We start from the raw sequence: 12,554 nt of genomic DNA on the forward strand, positions 1-12,554 counted from the left end.
GAGCTGGCTTGGCTCGAACGCGAGGACAGGGAGGCAGGCAGGCAGGACGGAAGCGGCAGAGGCACCACTGCAGCTTTTTTCCAAGCGTCGAGCGGCTCTAAGGGGAGCGAAGCGTGGGTTTGAGACACCGAGAGGCGAGCGATTAGATAGCAGCCGCCGAGTTCATGCGATCCAATCCAGTGGAATCGAAGATGGTCCGGGACGAAGTTGGGTGTTGGTTGGGTATGATGATGGAACAAGAAGACGTAAGTAACAAAGGAAGTGCAAGTGTCGGAAGTCGGTGACTATCGAAAAGTGCATTTTTCGCAATTTAATTTTTCGATCACGTTTCATTCAATTCAAGTGTAGAAATCCTTTGTGGGTTCTCCCGTCTGTCCATATTTATTTTGACAAGAATATATTGGCACTAATAAATTCGTCGTGACAGGCTAGCAGAGCAGGAGAAAGCGGAAAATGACCAAAACAAATGAATGATTAAATTTGGCGTAAAGTGGAGTTGTGCTCTGCGTGGTACAGTAGGAAGTTCAGCTGCGAATTGAAATCCATCGTTGAGAGCTGAAAAGCATGTGTCTCCAACACCATCACATCTTTGATCCTACGGGCTTTCTTGGCGAACGATCCTTCAAACTCACACATCCAAGGCGGAGCGATCGCAGCAGCAGCCTCTTTTACGGACAGGCAATAGCACCCGGGTGTCACTCTCCAGGTCGAAATCGCCTCAGACGCAGACCACATACATCCACAGGACAAAAGAGACGCACACGCACGCACATTTGCTCACAATGTCAGCAGCAACCCAGCAGCCAAAAGCAGGCAGCCCCAACGACTTCCTAAAAGGCGTGATTGGCAAGAGCGTCAATGTGCGCCTCAATTCCGGCATTGACTACCGCGGTGTGCTCTCGTGTCTCGACGGCTACATGAACATTGCCCTCGAGCAGACCGTCGAGTACGTCGATGGCGTCAAGAAGAACTCTTACGGCGACGCTTTCATTCGAGGCAACAACGGTTAGTACTTGAATTGTCCCTGTTCTTTTGTTTTCGACGCTGTTGCTGATGTTGTCTTTTCTGGATCCGCCCCGTCTCGTCTCACTTCCCGTCATCTTCCTCGATGACCCGCCCGCCCTTGGCACCGCCTTCTGGTCCCACCCACTGCATTCCACCCTCGAACCTCTCGCCACTGTCTTGCTCATATCGCCCAACCTCGACCCGTTCCGACTGGCCTCGTTCGCCGACTGTAGTCATGTACATCACAGCCTTGGAAAAGTAAATACCAGCTTCCAATTAAAGACAGCATCGTAAAGGGGGAGACTTCTGTGGCATAGAAAGATTCGCAGCTCCGATCCGATAGGTCGACTCAGGGAAACGGGCAGGCAGGCAGGCAGGCACGGGCAGGCGAAGACCAGCTGTCCGTTGTTCTGTACAGTCGCAGGTGTGAAGCGGCCGCGGACAAGGAGCCGCTGATACGCACAGAGAGACACGCAGCGCAACACCTGTGGGCTTAGCTGGTCGAGTGCATTCACTTTCGCTCCCCTTCCAGCGCTGTACTCGAAGTCTGACCCGGCGTAAAACGTGAGAGGGATTCTGGTTGTCATTTCAAAACTCGTTCGTGCCAATCGCCCTCTCCTCATCACCCTCCTTTCCCACCACCCGACAACACCGACACGACGAAATCTAGCCCAACAACCCCATCACATCCATCAAGTTCAACTTCAACTTCAACATCAACATCAACATCAACCTCTCACGCAGTCACCACACAACCTCATCGAGATGATGCATCCATATGGTATTGTATTTTGAACAGCAGCTCTGTCACACCCAAGAATTCGTGTATGGTTCCAAGTAACAACAGAAGCTACTGCCAGCGGTGCAAACGGGGATAGTGTGGTATTAGTAAGGCCGCGGGGGGCCACGCGAAGATGGTCGTGACCCTGACACAGGTGGTCTGTCCCAGTCGCGCGTGCGGTATTCGTCCTTGACTGCTGCGGAGGGTGGGGCGCGCATCGCCAAGCGTTCTCTCTCCCACTCGGCCCGGTCGCGTTCAGCGTGCGTCATCGAAGGCGACCCAACCAGCGGCGGCAGCAAGGGGCGTTCGCGAGGCGGCAGAATCGCATGTTGCCCATACCGACTCGCGGTCGGGGCAAGATCGCTCGACCTCGGCCCGAGCGACTCCACCTCGTACGCAGCTGGCCCATATCCCCGACGATGGTAGACACGCTCGTCGCCGCTTACAAAGGCTGCTGCTGGTGGTGGTGGAGTGGCGACGTTGCGTGCCGAAGTGGGAGATATTCGCGCTGTCGCGTACTCGCGTCCGACCGCCGCCGCCGCTGGCGGGTAGTAGTCAGACGGTCTGTTGCTGGGACTCGGAGACCCAGACCGCCATAGCGACGACGACGGCCGTGCTGGAGGTGGGTACGGACTGCGACGGCTGTACTCGACGCTACCCGCCGGCGGTGGAGGTGACGGAAGTCGACCGGGATGACGCTCTCGTGGATCATAAGAGGCGCTCGGGTACCGAGCGCCGTGTGCAGGCGGATGAGGACCATAGTCGTCATGCATGCGCCCAACCTCTTGCGTAGCATGATCGAGTGGACCGTACGGCCGAGAATGGCGACGAGGCGCACGCGAAGGCATAGGCCCCGGTGCTGGCGCGTGTGGATAGCTGCGTCCGTGTGAACCGACAAAGCCAGCAGGAGGCGGAACTTCCGCAAATCCTCCTCCACGAGCCATCAGGGGCGGCGGCGTTGCCGACGGAGGCGGTGCATCGTGCAAAGGTCGGCTAGATTCTTCACGCATGTAAGCGGATCTGGCATGCTCGGAATAGTCCGATGCGAACCTGGTGGGCATACCTGCGTGTGAAGGAGGTGGTCGATTGCGCAGAGAATAGTCGTCCACGTAGCGCTCATCGATAAATTCGCGAGTCGGCGGTGGGCGCTCTCCCGATGCCGCTGCTGTTCTCTCATCTCGAGAGTACTGAGGAGAATACCCTGGATGCTCGTATCGAAAGTCCCACCCACGCTGTTCATGTGCGCGCATGGCCTCCTCCTCCTCCCAAGCAATGCGACGGCTCGACGGGATGCCTTTGACATCTGGAGGTGCAGCCGCAATCAGAGGTTTCCGATCATACTCGGCACGTTCGAAGCGCGCGTCCATCGAGCGAGGCATCGGCAGACCCGATGTGGGTGTGAAGTCGGAAGCTCTTGCACGTTTTGGACTGCTGCGCTCGAGCGCAAGAGGTGCATCGTCGGAAGCTTCGCTCTCGTCCTTTGTTCGCTTGGAGCCTCTGCGTCTCGAGCGAGGGTGCTTGCGAACGCGCACCTTGAGACCTTGCTCGGCAAACGACTTGGACAACTTGGTCGACTCTTCCATCCCCGGGAAGCGCTTGGCCGTATAGACGTGGAAGGGATCGGAATAGATGGATTTGCAGTGATGTACCGTGTGTCCGATGGTCTCGAACAGGCATAGCTTGAGTCGATAGCGCCCCTCGACGCGGATGCTCAAGTCCGGAAAGACGAAAAAGCCTTGGTGCGAGCCGTCGATGTCCTTGAGGTGGTACAGGCACGAGACGCACGAGCCGCTCGTATACCTCGTCTTTCCGTCGTTGAGGAGGTGGAGCTCCTCGTCCGTCTCGGCGTTGCAGAGCATGGCGTACATGAAAAAGTACGGGTTCTCGAGGTACCAAGCCTTGTCCTCCCAGCCATCACCCAGGGCGGTGGTGACGGGCAGACCTCTGCGTACTCCCGGCGTCCTCGGCAGGGTGGGACCATGGCCTGGCTTTCTTTCGACGGGCGGTGCTGCGGGTGTGTTTTCGACCGTGTCGCTTTGGCGCACAGGACGGTCGTGGGTAATGACGCGGAGCTGGACGATGGGCGCTGGATCGATGGGTCTTCTGTCTGCCTTTTCGCCGACGCCGCACATCCTGGATTGCTTGGGCTGTTCTCGCACGGTGAGCTGGTACTCGATGTGGTCGCGACGCGAGGTCATTTGTTGAACGGCGACGTATTGGTATGCGACGCTGTTCTCAGCGCCGCCGCCAACGGGTGTTTGACCCGAGCTGCTGTCATCGGTCTTTGACATGGCGCTGCTCTGCGCGGTGCTGTGCGGCGGCGGGGGCGGATCGGACGAGGATGCACTGCGACTGTCGGGTCGGTCCATGGATGTTGCTTTCGACAGCATGCCTCTTCGCGACGTGTATGATGCGCAGGTGTCAAGCTGTCGAGTCGTGCAACGCGTCAGAGGCAGAATGAGACGAGGGTGGAGAAAAGGAGAATATCACGGTGGAATGAGTGCCGATTGTTGATGCAGTGTTATTGTTTCATGCTCGTCTGAGCCATTCGCTATTGGGTGCGAGTCTATTGCTGCTTATGAAGAGACTCGAGCGTTGTAATCTTGATGGAAGACGCTATATGGCGGAGGGATTTTGGTCCGGGGGTGAGTGTATGCGACGACAGTTGCTACCGATATTGGTGTGGGCCGCGACTGCCGTGGTAAGAAGCGAGAGTCAATTCAAGAGAGAGCTGTGCAAGATGAAAGGGACAAGCAGCTGCTGGTGCATAAACCAAATGACACGTGACGGTGAGGCGGTAAGAGTCGAGACGTCAAATCGATGGGTCGTACGAGTGCTTCGCTGCAAAGAATGACGTTGGTGGTCGGTGCTGTTGAGAATCCGAGTCGGGAGGGTGTCAGTTGAGCGTGACTACGAAGACGAGCAGAACGAACGGATGCAATTGGATCGGAACGCCACGCTCTGCTGAGAAAGGAGGGGAGGCGAGTGAGGTGATGGCTCGGAAGCAACGGTGACGTTCGAGATAGAAGAGAAAGAGAAGACCAGCGGGAAAGGGGAGAGAAAGAAAGAAAGTTGAAAACGAGAAGCGGGATGAGAAGGAGGGATGTGTTCCAGACAGTGTAAACGGGGACGAAGGATGGGAAAGGAGGGAGATGAAGAGACAAACACTCACGAGTGGGCGAGCCAAACGGAGGGAACGGCGGAGAAAGGGCGTCCACTGTATCGGCAGCCGGAAGCAAGACAAAAGATGCACGAAGAAATTACGAGGCGCAAGAGCCAACACCGAACAAATCACAGGGACACGTACATACATACACATACACGGACGTCTGCACCTCTCGAAAGGAGGTTTCGGGAGAGCCACATGAACTCATTTGGAATCCACCATCTTTGGGTTTAGGTTCCAAGAAAACGGATGAGCGGCAACCTCGTCGAACCCCCACGGCATGACTGTCTGGCCTCTACTGTGGCTGCGGCTGTAGCTGTAAGCTGCCTGCAGGAAAAGTCAAGTCGAGGCCAAAAGGAAGAATGAGTGAATGTTCACATGTATGCATGTACAGGCAAAACCCAAGCAAGCCACCCAGTTCCACCAATTTGAGTTACAGAAGACGAATGCCGATGTCGGGAGAGCTGGTTGGCCTCCGTTGCGGTACTGCACTGTACCCTGCAGACACGTTTGCAGCAGCCTGCAGGACACGCGCAGCCGACTGAGGGGCTGGATTCGCTGGTGGACTGGCCGGCGCGTGCACTGCGCGTTTGTGGCTGCTGCCGGGGAACGGGAGCAAGTGGAAGCGGACGCGATGCAGAAAGGTCTCGCCAAAACCGAGCCCACTCCGTGTCTGCAAGCTCGCGACCGACTCGGATCTGCACGATGCACAGTCGCGCACCGTCGTGCATTTTCACACACAAACCAGGCCACATGCGAGCGCAGCAATGTTGCTGACCCACCCTGACTCGGGCAGCCCGGCCACCGATTGTTCGTAATTCATTGTTTTAATTTATCGATCGAGTTGCTTTTCCCATCTGTGCTGCAAGCCCGAATGGCACGATGGGCGGCTGGAAGAGGCTTCGAGACTTGCACATTACAGCAGGCGATGGTCAGCGTCCCACACGCACGGATGCAGTACCCGACTCCACCCTAGACCAGCAGCAAATGCGGGAAGCTAGGGAACAGACGGTTATGCATCGCACAAAGTTGGAAACCACCTTGGCATACCGTAGATGTTTCCTCTCCTCGGCAGCATACCTCTTGGATGTCCTTCTTCTGTTTGCTCTGGTTCACTCCTTTCCAGCCAGAACCTCTCCCTTCCCCCTAGTGTCTCTCCTAACAAGACGCCCCAGCTCCCCTTCATGCGTACATTCACAAGACGAAAGAAGATACAGGGATCCACGGCACAGCACAACGGGCTACTCCACTGTACTCGACCTAACGATGGTCTATTTTTAACTCGAATCAGACCCGGTTTTCGTCGCGCCGGCTTCCAAATAGTACTGTAGTTCCAAGAGGCTGGTGATTCAAACACAGCTAGATTTGCATTGGTGCGTTTTTGTTGTCACCCGCCACCAGTTGTTGTAGAACGAGGTGAGGGAAAGGAAAGGGGAAAAATTCAACCCCAAGCCCAATCCAAAACCCAAACTCGGCGAGGCGCGGAAAATCGAATCTTCGTGACTCTTTTTGTTTCTTTTTCTTTTTTTTTTTTCTTTTTTTTTTTTTTTCGTTCTTTCTCTCTTTGGGTCAGGGTTTCTCGCTGCGTTCCGGCATGTCGTTTCTGGCTCCGCCAACCTCCGCTTGCTTGGCTGCTGCGTGACACCATTATGACTAGGGGTCATTAAAGCGTCCAGGCATTTTTACCCACGGTACAAGGCGAAGCCGCCTTCATACAAACGCACTTTCGTCCTGATGGCGGGCCAGCCACAACGCACATCGATAGCAAGAGAGCTCTTGATAGGACGCTACGCCGAGTCGAGCCATCGTCCCCCTGTTGGTCTCGTTCGCCCTTGCTGCAAGGACCACCGGAGCGCCGGCTGAAAGTATAAAAGGCTTCTCAGGGCCATCTATAGAAGCAATGACCGTGGGCTAACCCTCACACCCCCCAGTGTGTTGTCTTTTCGGGCGATCGTCGTCGAAAAACTTGGATCGTCCCTAAGCGGGCGGACTGGAAGAGGTCCCAAGTTGTGGCCCAATCTCCCCTCTCCTCTCTCTGTGGGTGAGCATGAGTTTCCAATGGCTCGGATCATGGTGACGAGGCTGCCTCTCGGCACGGCTGTACTTTTCTAACACTTCGAATGACCTCGCCGGTGGCTGAATTCAGTATGACCAACGTCTACCCTCCCTCCCCCCTTCTCTCTCTCTCTCTCTCCTCAAAATGCTCGGAGCCATAACGAGTGGGATCCGCAAAGACCAAGTCAGGGTAACGAATGATGGCCCGGACTCCGGTCTCGGTTGCCAATCTATGAATCCGCGTTGGGCAGAGGGATAAAGGTAACCCCCTCGATTCTATCCTTGTGTTTGGCAAGATCGACTGCCCGCCACTCCTGGAAAGTAGACCAAATGCAGCACCCGTTTCCGCGTCTCTTGGGCAGAAACAACTGACAACGACGTCCGACGAAGCTCCCAGCGATTTTGATTTTGATCGAGCAAGAGCCAGCGACGACTAGGATGGCTACCTCTGACGACAATACCGACACCAGCGAAGCTCTCTTATCACAACAACACTTCATCACCTTCCCGGCGGTCCGACCGCCTGCCATTTGAAATCTGCATGACGCAGCCAGAATTCTGCCGACCAAGCAGAAAGCCCGGCAAAGATGTGATGAGCCACCGGCAACGTGCTCTCACACAGTATTTTGTTCGAATCTTCCCATGCGTCGACGTGCGAACGACACAATACAATAGGTGCCGAAACTTCTGCATGTGCCTGCATATTCCGTCGGGAGTAGGGGCTCGAAACGCTGCGTCCCAGTTGGCAGGCTCGTCATCTTCTGCCACCCCACAAGATAGCACTGTAGCATGATGGGAGCGAGCAAGGCGGCAGTTTCTGGGTCACCCTCCTCGCGATTTCGCAATTCGCAATTCGCTTCCAAAGTCTGTTCCTCCCTCGTTGGTACACAGACGCACTCGCAACGCTTTGCTTCGTCTCCACCCACCACTGGAAAGGAACAGCGTGGACCTAATAACGAAGTTAGCTTGACCACCTCGCAAACCCAGAACCAACCTGTAAGCGATCCCGATTCCGAGTGGAGGTGATACAGTATCACGTATGGTGAACAAGATAGAGCCGCGCCTATCAAGCATTTCAAAGAACACAGGACAGCCCTGTCTAAAGGCAAACACATCCCATACCTGGACAACGTACACAACGCTCTCCTAGGGGAAGTCCTTGGTTCCTGATCACGCCGACGCTCTCCAGCTAGCGATGAAATGGTTCGGCCCCTGTTTCTCTTGGCACACCTCTACTGCATTTTCTCGAAACTTGCGCTTAGCCGCGTAGGACTTCCGATTCCTTGCAGCGTACCTTGATGACGAGGCGATGTTGCAGCCGAGCGTCAAGTGGTTTCAACGGATAGCGCACAGTGGCCGTTGCATGTGCGGCGGGCGGGGAAGTAATGTAGGTGCTGGAACATACCTGGCCACCAGACCCGAGTTTCCGGGAAATCATGCGAGCTTATCGTACAGTAACGCGACGTTACCACCCACGCGTGCCTGCCTGTCACTAGCTGACACGCCGGCGCATCCCTTGCTGTTCATAGTAGGCGAACTTCCTAGTGGTTCCAAAGCACCAATTTTTTTCTTATTCGCCACGGCTTTCGTACCGAGCGCTGCAGCTCTTGCATTGTAGCTTCGAGAACCATACTCCGCTTTGGACCTCTCGTTTCAAAGCCCGCAATCGCCCGTTGATCTCCGGATTCGTCAGCGAGTGTTTGCCGGCAAAGTGACGGTGCCGGGGACAAGGTCAAAATTTCGATCTGCGCCTTGTGCATTCGGGAAACTCGAGGCCCAGATCTCGAAGCGCTCCCGCGTTGCTCTCGCTTGACAGATCGATTATATTGAAAATTTGAACCGATCATGCGACTGTCCTCGTGCTCGCTCGGACCTTGTAACCAAGGCGTGGACGGGGAGGGGAAGGGGCAAGGGTAGCATTTCGGACCGACGTCGGACCGAAAGAATTGGATGCTGTCCAAGACTGAATCTCCCCTGCTGGGCCAGGGCTTTCGCGGGGACGACGGTGATTATCCAAGACCGTGCGCTACAGCAGCCTCTTCCGACAGCCTGGCGCCACCAAGCACCAAGCACCGAATACCGGGAAATGATCCATCTCTTTGGTTGTCGAGGAGGGCGAGCGCAAGGGCGAACCGGTGCTGGTCGTGTTGCTATAGGCGAGTCGTTTGCGACCTGTTCGCATAGCCATCGATCAGCCTCGCTGGCTGGCTCGCACGGAACGTCGGCAATGCAGGCCTGAATTCTGGTTCAGCCGAGCGAGTCCGCGGGGAAAAGAGAGAGAAGCGGGAAAAATTGGAGAGCAGAGGAAGCGAGCTACACGGCCCCCGACCTCTCAGCCCTCCCGGTCCCGGCAAACTTTTCTCTCACGGCCGCACCACCGCACTGTCAGAAACCAAAGCCAAGCCAAGCCAATCCCACACCTTACCTACTGTGATTCCAAAGGTCACGCATGCCTAGGTTGCTATTGATCCCACCTTTCTTCCCACGCTTGATCGAGAGCAACGGGTACAGTATCATGAGACACTCGCATAGCTCAAGTAGCGAGGTCTATGCTTGTCGAGGAAAACAGCCTTGCCGGTTCCGATTGGCCGAGCGACCTCTTTCACGCCGCTTGATGGCACTCTCGACGGATCTTACCGCACCCCTTGAATTGGGCTTGACATGAACCCTAACAGGGATGTTAAAAGCCCCATTTGGCCTATTGACGTGCCAGGGATTTACTTGACCGATGGTGTACTGAATGTACAAGGCTCTGTGCACGACTCCGATCGGTCAATTCTTTAGATGCCCTCTGCTTAAAGTGGCTTGCCTGAAGACCAGACCACGCACGCCACACTCTGACACTTGCTCGCCCTGTCTGTGGCGCACTGCACCCCGCAGTTCATGCAAAACACACAAGTCAAGGTTCACGATTGGTAGTCGCATTGAAGTCCGATCAGGGTGCGGCCGTCATGTCGCGCGGAAGAAGCGTCGCAAAGGTGAGGTAGCTTGTGTGGCCTCGCATCTATGTTTGTCAAGGAGAAGGAAGCGGTCAGTCATCTGGTTCAGCGCGTCACTGTGATCTCAGTGGTACGAGTAGGAGCGTCGAGATACGTACCTCGTAATATGGCTTCGAGTAGACCGTCGCTGCTTGAATCGGTTGGTTTTGCTGCGTCTGCTGCTGCAACATGCGGGCCTTTTTCTTGGTCACCGCAATACCTTCTTGCACGCCTCGTTGATACGAGCCGTTGACGTCCTTGTCCTGCGACGACGCATGTGCTTTGCTTTCATCGTGCTCCTCGTCCTCCTGCTCATCGTACTTGCGCTTGAGAGAAGAGTCGATGGCAGCATCTGCCGAAGTGGCAGCGTCAGCCATGCTAGCTTCGCCATCGTCGTCGCCGTCGGCCTCTGCTGCTGCGCTTCCGTTCTTGCTGCCAGCTTGAGCTTTGCCACTCCGTGCCTTTTCGATCTGGATCAGACGTCTGGCTTCCTTGCGCTTCTCCACCACCCGAATACGGTTGATCGCCTCGTCGATGCTCATCTCGGGACCGGCAGCAGAATGGCTCTCGTGCGTGCGCACAAGCGACTCGAAGGTCTCCACATCGGTAAAGCCGTGCTCGTTGAGAGCAGTCACGGTCTTGAGTACCTGCTCGATGCAAGGAGAGAAGCAGCAGATGCGGGTCACTGTATCGCGCCGCAGCGCCTGAACGGCGTGCCCAACCGCTTCCCACGGTGCTGGCAGGTCCAAGAACACAGAGTCTGCCGCATCAGTGAGGCCGAATCCATCCTTGCAGACGTTACGGTGATTGAGCACGATGACCTTGTCCATGCCGTGCGCGGCAAACTCGGCTCTCGCCTTGTCCGCACGCGGCTCGTGGAACTCGAAGCTCCACAATCGGCCGTGCTCTTCGGGGACGTGGGGATCTGTGTCGGTTCGCGGCTGCGACGTCGGTGTGGTCGTAGTGGCTTCGGCTGTTTCTGCTGCTGCTGCTGGAGAGTCGACGGTGTCGGATGCATCCTCCGTGTCGCGTGGTTGGCCTCTGCCTCGCGAGAGGTTCTGCTGCAGATGGTTGGGCAGACCCTGCCAGTTCCTCGGCACCTGCATTCCCGACGTCTTGCTTTGCGCGTCTCGATCTGCGACGGATCTCGATGTGATTCCTGTATCAGCACGACCCACGGTACGAGCGATAAAGTGGCTGAAACTACCTGATCCCGTACCGGCCTCTATGACACGGCTTCCGGGGCCCATGTTGAGCTTCATCGAAATGAACGACATGTCCGGCGCGTACAGGATCTGAGTGCGATGCGGCAGTGCCAAAGTCCAAAGTTCTGGCGTAGGTCGGAGCAGGTAGACATATCCGCGGCCATTCTTGGACACCATCTTGCTACCGTAGGGCATGCCCACCATATCGCTGTGCGGAAAGTGTCCAAACATATTGGAGACGTGCTCGCCTGGTGTCACGGTGAGCGGCATAGGCGTCTTGTCTCTGGAGGCAAAGACGATGATGAGATCGCCTGCTTGAATGTAAGCATCTTTGCCTCTTGCCAGTCGCGAGCTCGAGGCGACAGTCCTCGTCGCCGTTGTTGTCGCCGTCGTGGCTGCTGGCTGCACCGAAGCGGAAGTGCAGGTCGAAGTCATCGTGGATCGGCGGTGTCCGTGAGATTGGAGACTGTGCTAACAGCAGCTGCGGCTGTGTCGATGTTGCGGTCCTTGATCAGCTCCACGGTCAGGGAGGTCGCAGTGTTGCAAAGCAGCGAGTAGCTAGGATAACCAAGTGGAGCGGCAGGATGAACCTCGAATCACCAAGTTCTTCTCCTGCCGCACTTTTGAGAAGCAAACAAGAAAAAGTTCAACTTTGTGCAGCTCTTCCAATGAGCGACTCCCGAAAAAAATGGTATCGCCGATTGGGGTCACAGATGAATCGTAAAGACCACAAAGTCGAAAAAGTGCGCTACCTGGTGCACTGCCGCAAACTACTTCTTTTAAAACAACAAATCATAGGACCCGATGCGCAGCTCGCGACTTGAGCAAAAGTCGACGGGGCGGTGAAAACTTTCTTTTCGCTTCTTCGGACGGATGAGAATGCGGAGGCCGCGCCAGCCTCTGGCTTAGAGATGCCCTGCTGGGAAAGAAAATCATTGAGAGTGGCAGGTCGCAAGCGTCAGAAAATGAGAAAAAGGTTGCAAGAAGAAAGGCGGAAGCAAAGCGCTCGAAAGTGCATACGCAACGCCAAACTGCGCTTCGCTCACTCGAATCAAATCTTCGCGCGGAAAAATGGTTCAAGGAGCATGCTGATCACTCGCTCGCATTCTGCTCTCCATTTCGATCTCTCGTCACGATCACTCCCCCGCATTATCCAATGCCCCACCGCACGCTAGCTGATTAGCCGCCGAAATTCAGCCAGCGCCTCAACCTCTTCCAACGCAAGGGCACGCTTGCATAGCCTGGCGAAGGCGCGAAAGCACGCCCGGTTCCTCGACTCTTCTCTTTCTCTCTCTCTCTTTCTCTCTCGAGATCACGTCGCCGTCGCGATCGGCCGGTGGCCCCGGGCGGCTGCACCATCCCAT

General features: G+C 55.9%; 3 protein-coding genes across 3 annotated transcripts; 1 reads left to right on the top strand and 2 right to left on the bottom strand.

Annotated features, from left to right (window-relative positions):
* Positions 1-782: 782 nt before the first annotated feature.
* EX895_006265 (uncharacterized protein) lies at positions 783-1,010 on the top strand (the record flags this gene model as incomplete). The annotated part of the gene is made up of 1 exon (XM_029886857.1): positions 783-1,010. The coding sequence occupies one exon, from the start codon at positions 783-785 to the stop codon at positions 1,008-1,010; it is 228 nt and encodes a 75-aa protein (XP_029737170.1).
* A 2,487-nt stretch (positions 1,011-3,497) lies between these two features.
* EX895_006266 (uncharacterized protein) lies at positions 3,498-4,176 on the bottom strand (the record flags this gene model as incomplete). Its single annotated transcript, XM_029886858.1, has 2 exons — positions 3,498-3,543; positions 3,653-4,176. The coding sequence occupies 2 exons, from the start codon at positions 4,174-4,176 to the stop codon at positions 3,498-3,500; spliced, it is 570 nt and encodes a 189-aa protein (XP_029737171.1).
* A 5,766-nt stretch (positions 4,177-9,942) lies between these two features.
* EX895_006267 (uncharacterized protein) lies at positions 9,943-11,625 on the bottom strand (the record flags this gene model as incomplete). The annotated part of the gene is made up of 2 exons (XM_029886859.1): positions 9,943-10,011; positions 10,105-11,625. 2 exons carry the CDS (start codon positions 11,623-11,625, stop codon positions 9,943-9,945), a joined length of 1,590 nt encoding a protein of 529 aa, XP_029737172.1.
* Between the last annotated feature and the right edge of the window lie 929 nt (positions 11,626-12,554).

Source organism: Sporisorium graminicola, chromosome SGRAM_8 (assembly GCF_005498985.1).
Source record: "Sporisorium graminicola strain CBS 10092 chromosome SGRAM_8, whole genome shotgun sequence".
NCBI lineage: Eukaryota > Fungi > Basidiomycota > Ustilaginomycetes > Ustilaginales > Ustilaginaceae > Sporisorium > Sporisorium graminicola.